The 16005-nt window shown below is 40.7% G+C and overlaps 1 protein-coding gene across 1 annotated transcript in view; it reads left to right on the top strand.

Annotated features, from left to right (window-relative positions):
- The window catches only part of CCDC66 (coiled-coil domain containing 66), an 87551-nt gene that overhangs the window by 18856 nt on the left and 52690 nt on the right, over window positions 1-16005 (top strand). The window contains exons 11-14 of the mRNA XM_050958493.1: window positions 1253-1337; window positions 2219-2380; window positions 7050-7260; window positions 7724-7861. Of these exons, the coding sequence (XP_050814450.1) occupies window positions 1253-1337; window positions 2219-2380; window positions 7050-7260; window positions 7724-7861 (596 nt within the window). The remainder of the gene's footprint in view (window positions 1-1252; window positions 1338-2218; window positions 2381-7049; window positions 7261-7723; window positions 7862-16005) is intronic.

The raw sequence follows: 16005 nt of genomic DNA, 5'->3' as shown, positions 1-16005 counted from the left end.
CTACTGAAAAAGAAATTTCAATTATTCACTAGTAAAATTTACCGGAAATAACATTATGTTCAATTTCATTACAGTAACTCCTTGTTTAATGTTGTAGAGATGTTCCTGAAAAATGCTACTTTAAGTGAAACAATGTTAAGCAAATCCAATTTTCCCATAAGAATTAATGTAAACGGAGGGGTTAGGTTCCAGGGAAATTTTTTCCCACCAGACAAAAGACTTACACACAGTATAAGTTTTAAACAAACAGTTTAATTCTGTACACAGCAATGATGATTGTGAAGCTTGGTGAAGTGGTGGAGTCAGAGGGTGGAAGAGAGTGGGATATTTCCCAGGGAATGCCTTGCTGCTAAATGATGAACTAGCACTCAGCTAAGCCCTGAATGTTAATGTAGCCTCACACTCTACAAGACAGCATGAATGGAAGGAGGAGACACAATCGATGCATGGCAGTGGCTGCAAACATTCCCTGTGGACACTGAATGTGATGATGAACCCACGCCATCCCAGTGGCGTGCACCACTTTCTCCACTTTCCAAAGTGCCGTGTGTGTGTGAGACATTGCCCCTTTAAGTAAGCTCACCCCACTCTAAGTAAGCCTTTTTAAGTAGATCAGCAAGTTGAGACAGTGGCTGCTGCCAGCAAGCTCCTTCCATCCTGAGCCCTGTGGTGTCCCCCCTTGCTCTGTGGAGATGGGGTGCAGGGCGAGGGTGACACCCTGACATCAGCACCCCTGTTCCCACCCCCACCACAGCAAGCAGGAGGCTCTCAGGAGCAGCTCTAAGGCAGAGGGCAGGAGCAGCACATGGCAGTGTGGGGAGGGACACCTGAACTGACCGACATTTGATAGCCTGCTGGGCAGCTGGTGCACAGGGAGCTGATAGGGGGGCTGCCGGCCGGCCTACTCTGGTTCCAAGCCCCCACCAGCTAGCTCCAAAAGGCTGCTCTTCCTGCAAGCAGTGGACATAGCAGGCAGCTTCCAAAGGATGTTATAAGGGAGCATTGTGCAACTTTAAATGAGCATGTTCTCTAATAGATCAGCAATGTAACAACAAAACAGCATTAATCGGGATGATGTTAAGTGAGGAGTTACTGTATTTATTGTAGTGCAAACCTATGACAGTGAATGAAAGGTACATATTTTGACACAAAAGTCTTTCTTACATTTAAATCTTGCTGATATTTCAGATTAAATAAAACTCTTGAATTTATTTTTTTTAATGGAAAAACATTTAAATGATTCTCTTCATAGTTTTCTCCGGTCAATGACAGCTCTCTTGGATCCTGCACAAATTGAGGAAAGAGACAGGAGGCGGCAGAAACAGTTAGAACATCAGGTACAATCATGTTTTAATCTGACGCAGCCTACGTGGGAAGAATGAATGAGGGTACGTGTGGTGATGTGACTAGGGCAGGTGCCAGTACAAATTGCTCAAGGGAATAGAAACTGACTTTTCCTTCACCAGATTACCCTGGTTAACCAGATGTGTGTCACAGCAGTAATGTGTAAGGCATAATTAATGTTTGTCAAGAGCTTTAAGAACGTCTATTATTAAACTGATGCCTCAGAAAAATAGGACACATCCTTAAGCATCTAATAGGACATGTGTGCCCCTTCCCTCTAACCTATGGCATAGCTTAGCTGGACTGATATTATAGTTCCTAGTCAGCAGCTGTTTAAAACAGTATGGTCCTTATTCTCATTTACACAAAGCCCCCTCATTATATTTACATCCACTGCCAAAGCTGTATGGTTTATTGTATCTGACTGGAGTCATAATATACTGTACAATACCATTATAACACCTTCCAGGGCAAACACATGGATCAAAGTATATCAGATGCCTTATTATCCCCCCAGGAAAATTGAAGTCTATAAAAAGTAATCAATGTGATACGATTCAGGCTCATGTGTGTACATCCTCCTGTGAGACTTTTTAAAAATTGTATTTTTCTTTGCCATACTTTCTGCTGAATAGGTTTACCTGCCAGAGAGCTAAGTTTCATTTATTTTGTGTGGCACAGAAAATATCTATCTTGTTGAACTGGATTTTTATGGAATCAGAATACAAATTACATATTTTATTTATATATATATATATATATATAAAAAATATGTAATATATATGAATGAGACATGAAATTATGTAATACATTTTATATTATGCATACTAAGTGTTAATTTTACTAAATTTTATTATGATTTTGAAATCACTAGAAAGCTATAATGGCTCAAGTAGAGGAAAAGCGAAGAAAGAAGCAGCTGGAGGAAGAGCAAAGAAAATGGGAAGAACAAGAAGAAGAACACCGCTTAGCACGAGAACGAGAACTGATGCAAAAACAGTTTGAAGAGGATATGCTCAAACAAAAACAAAAGGAAGTGAGTGTTAAGCCTTTACTTTGTGCAAGTAAATGACATTGTTCAATAGAACTGCCAATGCCTAATAGACTCAGAAATAAATAGTAAATAATACTATTATCTAATGCATGAGGCAAGAGTAGTGTTGAAATTCTATTTGTTACTACAGTTAAGGTAAAAAATCTTGAGATTTTTTGAAGCAGTGTAGGGGATTTTGCCACACTTCTGTTAACATAAATTAATAGTTTTTAATATTTGAATGGAAGAAGTGACAGAACCGACGGGATTGATTTAGAAATATTACCCACCATTTTTGATTAAACTAGAAAGCCTAGAAAATTAAGTCAGCACTAATACCACCCTGTCGTGACGGGAAAGTATTGCCTTACTCCCCCCAACACAACCTTAAGCTTTTTTCACTTTAGAAAGGACATTGTCCACCTATTTTTCCATAATTAAAAAATATGAACTTATTAACTTCACACGCATTAAACGGAAATCTCTCTCCTCACCAATAAAATTCATTTTGGGTACTCACTAGTTTGAGGGGTTGGTTGTGGGGGGTTTTTTTGGTGGGTGGTTTGAGGTCCAGGCAATTTTCACGAAAAGACACCAAGATGGACAAAAACCTCAAATAGTTTTAAATAAAGCTTGGGAAGATAAAGTCTTAGGCAATGTTTTGTACCCAAAATAGGATTTTTAAATTTTTTAGTTAAAACAGCAAAAACTGCTTTGAGCTCCAGTACCATCTGAGAATACCTAACTGGAGTATTGGTCTGTAGCTTGATGCTTCTGAGAGACCCCAGAAATGTTATATAATGCACTTGACTAAATGGATCATGTCAGGGCTGAAATCCCCCCCACCCCTGAATAAATTTTAGTAATGTCATGTCAAAAAATCAGTGACACATTCTGGAGGTACTAGAATACTTTGAGACTACCACACAAAACACTCCATATACATTTTATTTCAATCTTTTGGGGGCAGAAGCCTTCTCACCCATGGTGGATTCAAATTTAGTATTCTAGGGGCCCCATCCATACCCCCTATGGATAAATGTGTGGAAGGAATAAAATTAAGAAAGCTGGGAGGCAAGATCAAACCAGTATCTTAGATGCCTATATACAAATGCAAGAAGTATGGGTAATAAGCAGGAAGAACTGGAAGTGCTAATAAATAAATACAACTATGACATTGTTGGCATTACTGAAACTTGGTGGGATAATACACACGACTGGAATGTTGGTGTGGATGGGTATAGTTTGCTCAGGAAGGATAGACAGGGGAAAAAGGGAGGAGGTGTTGCCTTATATATTAAAAATGTACACACTTGGACTGAGGTGGAGATGGACATAGGAGACGGAAGTGTGGAGAGTCTCTGGGTTAGGCTAAAAGGGGTAAAAAACACAGGTGATGTCGTGCTGGGAGTCTACTACAGGCCACCTAATCAGGTGGAAGAGGTGGATGAGGCTTTTTTCAAACAACTAACAAAATCATCCAAAGCCCAAGATTTGGTGGTGATGGGGGACTTCAACTATCCAGATATATGTTGGGAAAATAACACCGCGGGGCACAGACTATCCAATAAGTTCCTGGACTGCATTGCAGACAACTTTTTATTTCAGAAAGTTGAAAAAGCTACTGGGGGGAAGCTGTTCTAGACTTGATTTTAACAAATAGGGAGGAACTTGTTGAGAATTTGAAAGTAGAAGGAAGCTTGGGTGAAAGTGATCATGAAATCATAGAATTTGCAATTCTAAAGAAGGTTAGAAGGGAGTACAGCAGAATAGAGACAATGGATTTCAGGAAGGCGGATTTTGGTAAGCTCAGAGAGCTGATAGGTAAGGTAAGGTCCCATGGGAATTAAGACTGAGGGGAAAAACAACTGAGGAAAGTTGGCAGTTTTTCAAGGGGACACTATTAAGGGCCCAAAAGCAAGTTATTCCGATGGTTAGGAAAGATAGAAAATGTGGCAAAAGACCACCTTGGCTTACCCTTGAGATCTTGCGTGACCTACAAAATAAAAAGGCGTCATATAAAAAATGGAAACTAGGTCAGATCACGAAGGATAAATATAGGCAAATAACACAGGAATGCAGAGGCAAGATTAGAAAGGCAAAGGCACAAAATGAACTCAAACTAGCTATGAGAATAAAGGGAAACAAGAAGACTTTTTATCAATACATTAGAAGCAAGAGGAAGACTAAGGACAGGGTAGGCCCACTGCTCAATGAGGAGGGGGAAACAGTAACGGGAGACTTGGAAATGGCAGAGATGCTTAATGACTTCTTTGTTTCGGTCTTCACTGAGAAGTCTGAAGGAATGTCTAGTATAGTGAATGCTTACGGGAAGAGGGTAGGTTTAGAAGAGAAAATAAGAAAAGAGCAAGTAAAAAATCACTTAGAAAAGTTAGATGCCTGCAAGTCACCAGGGTCTGATGAAATGCATCCTAGAATACTCAAGGAGTTAATAGAAGAGGTATCTGAGCCTCTAGCTATTATCTTTGGGAAATCATGGGAGACGGGGGAGATTCCAGAAGACTGGAAGGGGGCAAATATAGTGCCCATCTATAAAAAGGGAAATAAAAACAACCCAGGAAACTACAGACCAGTTAGTTTAACTTCTGTGCCAGGGAAGATAATGGAGCAGGTAATCAAAGAAATCATCTGCAAACACTTGGAAGGTGGTAAGGTGATAGGGAATAGCCAGCATGGATTTGTAAAGAACAAATAATGTCAAACTAATCTGATAGCCTTCTTTGATAGGATAACGAGCCTTGTGGATAAGGGAGAAGCGGTGGATGTGATATACCTAGACTTTAGTAAGGCATTTGATACGGTCTCGCATGATATTCTTATAGATAAACTAGGAAAGTACAATTTAGATGGGGCTACTATAAGGTGGGTGCATAACTGGCTGGATAACCGTACTCAGAGAGTAGTTGTTAATGGCTCCCAATCCTGCTGGAAAGGTATAACAAGTGGGGTTCCGCAGGGGTCTGTTTTGGGACCGGTTCTGTTCAATATCTTCATCAACGATTTAGATGTTGGCATAGAAAGTACGCTTATTAAGTTTGCGGACGATACCAAACTGGGAGGGATTGCAACTGCTTTGGAGGACAGGGTCAAAATTCAAAATGATCTGGACAAATTGGAGAAATGGTCTGAGGTAAACAGGATAAATTCAATAAAGATAAATGCAAAGTGCTCCACCTAGGAAGGAACAATCAGTTTCACACATACAGAATGGGAAGAGACTGTCTAGGAAGGAGTATGGCAGAAAGAAATCTAGGGGTCATAGTAGACCACAAGCTTAATATGAGTCAACAGTGTGATACTGTTGCAAAAAAAAGCAAACGTGATTCTGGGATGCATTAACAGGTGTGTTGTAAACAAGACACGAGAAGTCATTCTTCCGCTTTACTCTGCGCTGGTTAGGCCTCAACTGGAGTATTGTGTCCAGTTCTGGGCACCGCATTTCAAGAAAGATGTGGAGAAATTGGAGAGGGTCCAGAGAAGAGCAACAAGAATGCTTAAAGGTCTTGAGAACATGACCTATGAAGGAAGGCTGAAGGAATTGGGTTTGTTTAGTTTGGAAAAGAGAAGACTGAGAGGGGACATGATAGCAGTTTTCAGGTATCTAAAAGGGTGTCATCAGGAGGAGGGAGAAAACTTGTTCACCTTAGCCTCCAATGATACAACAAGAAGCAATGGGCTTAAACTGCAGCAAAGGAGATTTAGGTTGGACATTAGGAAAAAGTTCCTAACTGTCAGGGTAGTTAAACACTGGAATAGATTGCCTAGGGAAGTTGTGGAATCTCCATCTCTGGAGATATTTAAGAGTAGGTTAGATAAATGTCTATTAGGGATGGTCTAGACAGTATTTGGTCCTGCCATGAGGGCAGGGGACTGGACTCGATGACCTCTCGAGGTCCCTTCCAGTCCTAGAGTCTATGAGTCTATTTAGCTGATATTTTGAGCCACATAACTTGAGTTATTCTCCTCTTTTGGAGAAGGTGTTGTGGGGTTCAGGGAAGGCATTGTGCAGGTATATCTCAAGCCACATAGGGCTCCAGATTCTGCAAGGAAATCAGAGGCATTCCTATAGATCTTAAAGAGTGAGATCCTGTACAGATGACCTGCGTTACTGGACTTGCCTCCCTCAAGCAGCACAGCTCCTTCAGGAAACCTATTGCCATCAGATGCCCCCCATTTCCCCTTATCAACATGCACTAAGAGCCACAGAGGAGACCAGAACTCCAGCATTTCTTTCCGCTCTGAAATCTGTACTGTGCTGAGAGGAGCTGTTACCTGGCTCTATTTCCTGCACCTTAAACCCACAGAGCCTTAAGAGTGTGAAGAAGCATCTCTGCTTGGGGATGACTTGCTGTTTCTCTTCCATAAGTATAGAGTGCACAGTTTTCTAATACATGCTGCTTTGGTTCCCTTCAAGGAACATGATACACAGGATCACAACATAGTCTAGCTCTTTATGCTGCTACAGTGCTGGCACTAAGCTCTCAGCCTCACAAAGATCTTTGCGCATCTGTTATTTCTTTTGCTCACTTAAAAAAATACCCAAATATAAAAAATTATGAATAGATGTAAATTTATAAGGAGATGATGCAGTCCTGTTTATTTTATTCTCAGACTAAATGATATCATGCATTTCTCTCCCTTTTTATGATAGGAAATCATGACTCTTAAAACAAATGAGCTCTATCAGACAATGCAGAGAGCACAAGAACAGGCTCAGAGATTAAAACAGGAACAACGTATTCGAGAGTTGGCTCAAAAAGGACATGACATTTCAAAACTGCAGAAGAATCTTGAGGGTAGTGGTGGTGACGGCGGCAAGTACCAAACTTTAATATATTTCATTTTATTTTGGGGCGGGGGGGGTTGCATGCGCTGTGGATCCTATTTTTGAGAAAAAACATCCTGTCAGTCTAGACATTGCTCTTTGGCTTCAGAAACTGAACAAAACTTTTATCCTTTTAAACTCCTTTCAGTCAAGTACCTCAAAAAGCTTAACATATATAATGTTAATCAAGCCTCAAACACCAAGCAGCATTATCCATCTTTTATAATGGAAGAAAGACACCGGTGAAGATTTTCAGGAGCACAAGTACAACTGTTTTGGCTTTCAGAGGGACTTGCACCCCTTCATTTCTTTTGAAGATCTTCCCCAGAAAGGCTAAGAGATGTGGCCAAGGTCACACTGTGAGCCAATTGCAGGGTCAGGACTAGAACCCAGAAGCACTAATTATTAAACTACAGGGATCAGGTTAACCTGATAATGTGATTTATAAAGACCATTAATAGAAAATTGCTAATTTAAGTCACTTGTTTCTTCCTTTATAGTTGATAAAATATGTGAGAGTTATCATACTGGCCTTTCAAATGTAAGTCATGATCATTGTTCTGATGAAGTGAGCAGTAAGATGCATCAAGATGTAAAAACCGTAACCTCTCCTCGGAAAGATACTGCTGTGCAGACAGGTATAAATTCCAAAAAATAATATGTTTTAGTAGGATATCATGTTCTATAAGGCTATCGGTAGAGGCAAATCTTGTTTATACAGCACAGAGTAAAACTAGAAGTGACTGCTTAGACAGATTAGAGTATCAAGAGTAAATAAAATAGTAGCAATAGGGAAACTAAGGTCTTGTCTAGATTAGAGAGTTTTGTCAGTGCAAGTTATGATGATGTACAGCCGCTGCTGTAATTAAACCGCTGTTGCATGTCCACACTATGGTCCTTGTTTCAGTGAAGCATATCCACAACAGCAGCTTTTGCATCGACAAAGAGAGCAGTGCACTGTGGGTAGCTATCCCACTGTGCAACTAGCTGCAGGGTGCTTTGGGAAAGGTTTGCAATGCCTCATGGGTAGGATGCTACCAAATTCACAGCCATGAAAAATGTGTCAAACCATGAAATCTGATCTCCCCCCCTGAAGTCTGGTCTTATGTGTGCTTTTACCCTATACTATACAGATTTCACTGGGAGAGACCAGCATTTCTCAAATTCAGGGTCCTGACCCAAAAGGGAGTTGTGGAGTCGGGGAAGAGTCACAAGGTTATTTTAAGGGGGTTGCTGTATTGCCACTCTTACTTCTGCACTGCCTTCAGAGCTGAGCAGCTGGAGAGCAGTAACTGTTAGCTGGGCACCCAGCTCTGAAGGCAGCATCCCGCCAGCAGCAATGCAGAAGTAAGGGTGGCAATACCATACCATGCTATCCTTACTTCTGCACTGCTGCTGGCAGTGGGTCTGCCTTCAGAGCTGGGCTCCTAGCCAACAGCTACCATTCTCCAGCTGCCCAGCTCTGAAGGCAGTGCTGTCACTCGCAGCAGCACAGAAGTAAGGGTAGCAGTACTGCAACCTCTCTTACAATAGCCATACGACTCCCCCCAAATCCTTTTTGGGTCAGAATCCCTACAATTAGACCACTGTGAAATTTCAGATTTAAATAGCTGAAGTCATGCAATTTATGATTTTAAAAATTCTATAACCACGAAATTGACCAAAATGGACCGTGAATTTGGTAGGACCCTACTCATGGGGGCAGGTACAGCATCACATGATGAAGATTTCTAAGTCCCATTGTTCCATGAGCATCCTACGAGATTGCCAGCTGCTTTTCAGGGTGGATTTGATTTAAATCACTAGTCAGGAAGACTCGATTTAATTATGGATTTCTTCATAAAAGTGCATTCTTGTTGGTTGTTATAACCTTAATACATATTCTTCACAACTCAGAGATAGATGTAGGTTTCATTTTTAGAAGGTACACACTATACATTTTTAAAGGGATTTATTTTGGAAACTTTTCAGATTAGTTGTACAGCTATATCACAAAGTGAATGATTGTTTGGTTATTTCATTTACCAAAGGTAATTGAAGCAGATGTTTATGAAGTCACTGGAAGGTGAACTATCTCCAATTCAACAGGTTAATCATTAATATTTGGAGGATTTTCTTGCCATGCTGTATTAGGAGGAGAACATCACCAGACAGACATTTAAATTGTTTTATTTAACTAATATAACGTTACATATTCTGGATTTTTTTCTTCAATAACATAATATTTTAACAAAATAAGCATATTAATTTTTGAATTTAGTTAAACATTCAAGTTTTTTAAAATTAGGTTTGTTTTTGGTAAAATTGTTTTTTGAAAAACAAAAATTAAGTCTACTATTTTAGTTAAACAATTTCATTTATGTCAGCCAGGTCAACATGAGAAATTTAAAATATTGGCTTCTGCAGCTAACTCAGTTGTCTTCACCTTCATTTTCCTGTTTGTTCATAATCTGGATAAGAAAAACAAGCTTTCCTGCTTTTTCTGGTCCCAAACGATTTCTCAGTTTGGAATGAATTAGTCCAAAGAAACAAAATATTCTTTCTACATTGGCAGAAGAAGCTACTACTGTTAAAAGTGAGATCATCACTTCAACAGTCTGAATCCAAGTGCTTAAGTGACTTCCACCAGTTGACTGGTGTGATTTTTCTTTAAAACATCAGCAGCAACCATATATTTCTTGAATGGTTTACCCTTCGCTCTGAAGTTTTATAGTTGGCATTATGGAGAGATGATTGCTGGATGTCCATGTCATAGCCTCCTACTCTTCTTCAGCAGTTAAGGTTTGACCCTGGTACTGAGTATTGAGAATATCTGCAAGAAAATGAGCTAGAGATAGTGCTTGTCCCATTCATTTTTTTAATGCTTGTAATTTAACTCTGTCATAGCATATTTCTCTTTTAAGATCTCACTCAGTTCCTTCCAAATTTCAACAGTGTCAGCTATTTCCTTGCATTTTGTTCAAGGCTACAGAAATAGGCTTCAGGATATTCAGCATGTGTTCAACGTTTCTCTTAAGCCCAATGTTGAGAATTTTGGCTGTGACAGTGCCATCTATTTTTTCACGATTTTGTTCACAAACTGTCATCGCATTTGGCCAGTTCTTGATGTAGTGGGGGCAGAGTGTAGTTCCGCCCCCAACAATCTTCTATTCATTGAACTTTTTGAAACTTTGCACTTTTAGAGAGATAAGGGATTGACTCTATGTATACACATTTACAGAGGGACAATAGGGTTGAGGTCTTTTATTTCTCACTTCTATATATTATTTATTTATTTAAAACATTTTTGCTGTTAACAAGCATGTTATCTCTGGAAACACAAATCCACAGTTTGAGAACTGCAAAACATCCCTAATCCTAAACATCTGATGGTATCTTCTAGACTGAGCACCAATGGGTAGATAGAAAAATAACCGAAATAATCTGTACAGAAGCCCCTGGAACCCCATAAGATTGGGTCCCTAATCCGTGAACTATTGGAACTCATTTACAAAACTTTTCTTAAACATTACATGAATATATTGTCTCATACTATGGAATTAGAATGTATAATCCCTATTCCATGATGGGATATCTTTGAGCTATAATGTATCTTAATTAAAACTATCTTTAGGTATCAGAGGGGTAGCCGTGTTAGTCTGAATCTGTAAAAAGCAACAGAGTCCTGTGGCACCTTATAGACTAACAGATGTATTGGAGCATAAGCTTTTGTGGGTGAATACCCACTTTGTCAGATGCATCTGACGCAGTGGGTATTCACCCACAGAAGCTTATGCTCCAATACGTCTGTTAGTCTGTAAAGTGCCACAGGACTCTTTGTTGCTTTAGGTAGGTTTTTTTCCCTCCAAAAGCATTTTATCAAAAAAATCATTGATTTTTATCCACCCTTCTGCTTTTCAACTGCCTTCATAACTGGCAACCCAGCCACCTCTATCAGAAAGTATGGATCTGCTCTTCAGTATTGTGCTGTGCATTAAGATCACAAGACTATAACAGAAGCCCAATACGGGGCTTTCGGCTGAGAGGATTCCTTGAAGGAGCATATTAACATTGAGCCACACACAATGTGTGTTACTGTAGTGCACTGAGCCTGGCCTTGTTTGTTTGTACTGTGCTCTGAACCTTGTAATGGTTACTGTGTGTGCATGAAAAGTAACACATTTAAAATCACTTTTTAAAGTGGCACTCTGTAATATAACCAAACTGACATTGCTGAATGCTTACAAAAGAAACCCACCGAAGCAACCGCTCCTGAGGCAAAAGCTGGTGCACGGACAGCTGGTGTCTCCCCATCTCAACTCAGCAGAGATTGGTACACCAGCAGGGCGAAGGGGATACTCCAACATCAGCCCCCACCTCCCTCCCCTGTACAGTAGTCTCTTCCCTTCTTGCCCCTTCCCTCCCCCACAGCAGCAGCCTGCTTGCTGCTGCAGACCCAGTGCAAGCAGGATTCCAAGTTAATATTTTGATTCTATGATTTCCTAAGAGTTCTCCCATAGCCTTCTCTCCCCACAGACCTAGGAGAGCCACCTCTTCCCCAGCAGTCCAGGCAGGAGTGTGTTTGCTGCTGGAGCTGGCATGCTCAGCTGGGCAGTAGCTATGTGAGCTCTCCACACTGAGCAGTTTCAAAACTTCTTGGGCTTAGAGGGATACGGCGATACAGGGCTGTGTAGCTGGATACAGGGCTCTGGAATTTAAAACAGTGAGCAGCAACGTAACGAATACAGTGTCTATATTGATGTTTTGTCAATCTAACTTTGCCGCAAAAAGCTCTACACTTCTCATTGAGGTGGTTTTATTTTGTTGACACAGCAGGAGTTTGCTGGCAGGAGGAGCATTGTCATGCTTGCACCTCCACTGTTTTGTCGACAGAAGCCACCTTTTGCTGACAAAACTGTAGCATAGACAAGGCCTAACACTGGACGAGATGTGATACTCCTAAGAAAGGAAAGCATGCCTAGACTTATGTGCCTTCATGGTTCACAAGTACTGCATAGGAGCCTTAACTGTATTACTGGGTTTGATTACATAGGGTGCTTGCCATAGTCTGTTACGTATCTTATAACAAATTAATATGGATCTGAATACAGTGTGTGGCTGTCGGTCATGTGAGTAAACAAAATAGGACCCAGTTCAGCAAGGTACTTAAACATATATCTCACTTTAAACACATGAGTATTCCCATTAATTTCAGGGGAATGTGATGCTGTTGCAAAAAAAGCAAACATGATTCTGGGATGCATTAACAGGTGTGTTGTGAGCAAGACACAAGAAGTCATTCTTCCACTCTACTCTGCACTGGTTAGGCCTCAACTGGAGTATTGTATCCAGTTCTGGGCACCGCATTGCAAGAAAGATGTGGAGAAATTGGAGAGGATCCAGAGAAGAGCAACAAGAATGATTAAAGGTCTAGAGAACATGACCTATGAAGGAAGGCTGAAAGAATTGGGTTTGTTTAGTTTGGAAAAGAGAAGACTAAGAGGGGACACGTTTTCAGGTATCTAAAAGGGTGTCATAAGGAGGAGGGAGAAAACTTGTTCATCTTAGCCTCTAAGGATAGAACAAGAAGCAACGGGCTTAAACTGCAGCAAGGGAAGTTTAGGTTGGACATCAGGAAAAAGTTCCTAACTGTCAGGGTGGTTACACACTGGAATAAATTGCCTAGGGAGGTTGTGGAATCTTCCTCTCTGGAGATATTTAAGAGTAGGTTAGATAAATGTCTATCAGGGATGGTCTAGACAGTATTTGGTCCTGCCATGAGGGCAGGGGACTGGACTTGATGACCTCTCGAGGTCCCTTCCAGTCCTAGAATCTATGAATTACTCTCATGCTTAAGTACACGCTTAATATCTTATGAATTGAGGCCCTAAAGAGGTAGCGAAGATACTAGAAAATTGCTGCTAGTGATTTTGGAGTTAGGGTACAAAAGCGTTTTGTTTAATAATTGGCAAAACCTTCCACAATTCTTCCTTGCAAAACATGCATAAAAGTAGTTGTATATCCAGATCTCACACTGTTAGGGTAGTCAGGTACCTCATCACTACATGCCCTTAGGGTGGAGTAGTCTTGTCTGTCCCTGCTATGTTTTAGCTCCCTCAAACACCCACCCTCTAATTTTGCTCCACAAGCACTTACTTCCAGGTCTCTGCAGACCTCCCCTTTCTGTGCAAGTTAGTGCTAAGTATACACCAACCCCTTAGTCCTCAAAATGTTCCCTATAGTGTCCAGCCCCTGTCACTGGACATTCAGCATAATTACTAGGTTCACCATCCCCAGAGGAGCCAAATACACACAGCTTGACCGATACAACTCAAAATCAGGTCATTTGTAACACCACAGAAGTGAAATGTATAGTGAAAAATCAAACTTATGATCAAAGAGAGAGAGAGAGAGAGAGAGAGATACTGAGTACAGCTAGTGGGTAGAAACAGAACTAGTAACACTTATTAATCTACTTTATAAAACAGGAAATATAACCATTTTCTCCCAGGGATTCTAAGACAGAGCTGCTGGTTTTCAGACAAAAAAAAACAGGATCCAAATTTTCATGAATACACCTCACCCCCTTCAAGGTGTTTCCTCAGCCAGCGGATAACTAAATGGCTTTTTGCTTCTCTTTATATGAGCCAATACTCATTGTGTTGACCCCAGAGTCAAGATGTCTTGAAATGCAAGTGTAGCTCCCATTGTGTTTTGCTTACAGTGCTTAAACTACATATGAACCTATGTAGCCATGTGACTATACATCCCTTTGTCTGGCAAAACTGGTTTTTCACCTGTGCTGGCGAGTAACATTGTGAAACAAACTTTTAATATACATAACTTTAAATATAAGTCAGTACATACATTTCACGATATTAAGGACTAGCATGATCCTGGCTTTCATTTAAGAACTCACGTGGTATTTTTAATAGATAAATACTATAAACAGCAAAGTGTTAGGTGTAGTGAGTTTGTCAGGCCTGACAGGAACCTTTGCCAATTGATATTGAGAGGTCCTTTGGCTAACACATACCAAGGCATTCCAGTTTGTTCCCAGATGTCAAACATTACTACTAGAAATGAACATCAAGGACACTGTACATTTCTTAGCATTATAGTTACGGCAAAAATTATTATATTTAGTAAAAATATACAGCCATAGTGTGCCTTTTAGTTTAACTAGATAAGTTTCTTTATTGCAACAAATACCTAGAGTAGGTGCACAGTCACTAACCTCCAGCGGGTTGGGAAATTCCATTGAAATATTTTTTGTTTCTTTAACTAGAAATTTATATTTTGGGCTTGGCAACAAGTATAGAAAGATTAATGGAGATTTGCAAATTCTAAGGAATTAATAAGTATTTGGGGTGTGCCTAATATAATGTATGAAGGGGACTGGTAGGGTGGGAAGGTGGTTTGTTTGTTTTAAACAAAGTTTTCCCTTTTAGAAGAAGAAGGTGTCATGGGGCGGTTCCCTGTGAGAGTCTCTTTTCTTCCATACAGACCACACTCACTCAGGCCACCTTCACCACCACTGTACTTAATTATGGTGTTTATCAGGCCATCACCTCTAGTACTATTTACATATTGCATCCCAGTCAGCTCCCCTCTTCTGGGGAAAAAGAGATCAGCTCTGCCTTCCTTCAAGTTCTGCATTCCCAGGGTTTCCTTCCTCTCAATTTACCTCCTCCCAGCTGCTAGGGTTGCTTCTCTCCTCTGATAAGCCTTTCAGCTGTGGCCCTACTTGGTAATGGGTCTTCCACTTAGATCCCAATTGACCTACGTTGGCGGGGATTTGAGTGACAGGTTACTGAGTCAGCTCCTGACTCAGAACCAGTCACACACTTCCCCATCTTCTTCCAAATGCTCTTTTCTTTTGGGCTGAGCTCAGCCTTTATCACCATTCTTTGATTTTTGTGGGACTCCATCTTTAGGTTTATTCACAGTTCCTCAATGACTGTCTTCTGTTTTCCACCCACCCAAAAAAACCAACCCCAACTGTGCGTGGGGATTTCCCCACAGTTCAGTCTCTGCCGGTCAGTAGAATGCTCTTGGCATGAAGACAATCTGACCTTCCCTCTAATTTGTTGCTTCTCTACCTCTAATTCTAGGTTCTCTTCACTCTCCATGACACTTTTTTCTGTCCCTGACATCTCATTCTTGCTCTGGTCCATTCTTGGGACTCTTCAGGAAACCCTTGTTTTATCAGCTATATCCCTGGAAGTCTCAGTCATCAGCCCCTGTTATACCTTTGTTTTCCTTCCTCCTCTACCAGACTCTCTTCTTTCTTGTTGACCTTCCTGACTTCTCTCTCGCTGTCTGGGTTTTTTTTTTTTTTATTTCTGTCTGACAGCCCCCTTCTTCTAGCTCCTTTTTCACATTCCATAACTGACCCTGTGATCTCCTTGGAGTTTCCTCTCTCTCACTGGGAAGGGTTTGTAGTTCAGACTCAACACAACGGTATGGGGTAAAGCCTTCACCACTCCAACCTTCCATATAAGCACTCTCTTGACATCCAAGAGGAATGTCTCCTTTCCCCATGTATACATTCTAACCTTACTATCCTCCCAGGTAACATCTACTGGAGTTTCATCATGTCCCACAGAACAAAAGCCCACCAATTTGCAGTCTATACACAAATGCTTTCTATGGGTCGTGGCCACTGACATTTGGTAACACACCATCCCTCTTCTGGCAGAGTATGAAGGCCCTTTGGACTTCTCTCTCCTTTTCTCAGTCCCTTTTCCTGGCTGAGCATCTACCAACTTCTTTCTCATCTCCTGTCCCAGCAAAAGATGAA

The sequence above is a fragment of the Gopherus flavomarginatus genome, chromosome 6 (assembly GCF_025201925.1).
Source record: "Gopherus flavomarginatus isolate rGopFla2 chromosome 6, rGopFla2.mat.asm, whole genome shotgun sequence".
Classification (NCBI taxonomy): Eukaryota; Metazoa; Chordata; order Testudines; family Testudinidae; genus Gopherus; species Gopherus flavomarginatus.
Note: the sequence above shows the minus strand (reverse complement) of the source record. Positions and strands in the feature narration are given on the sequence as shown.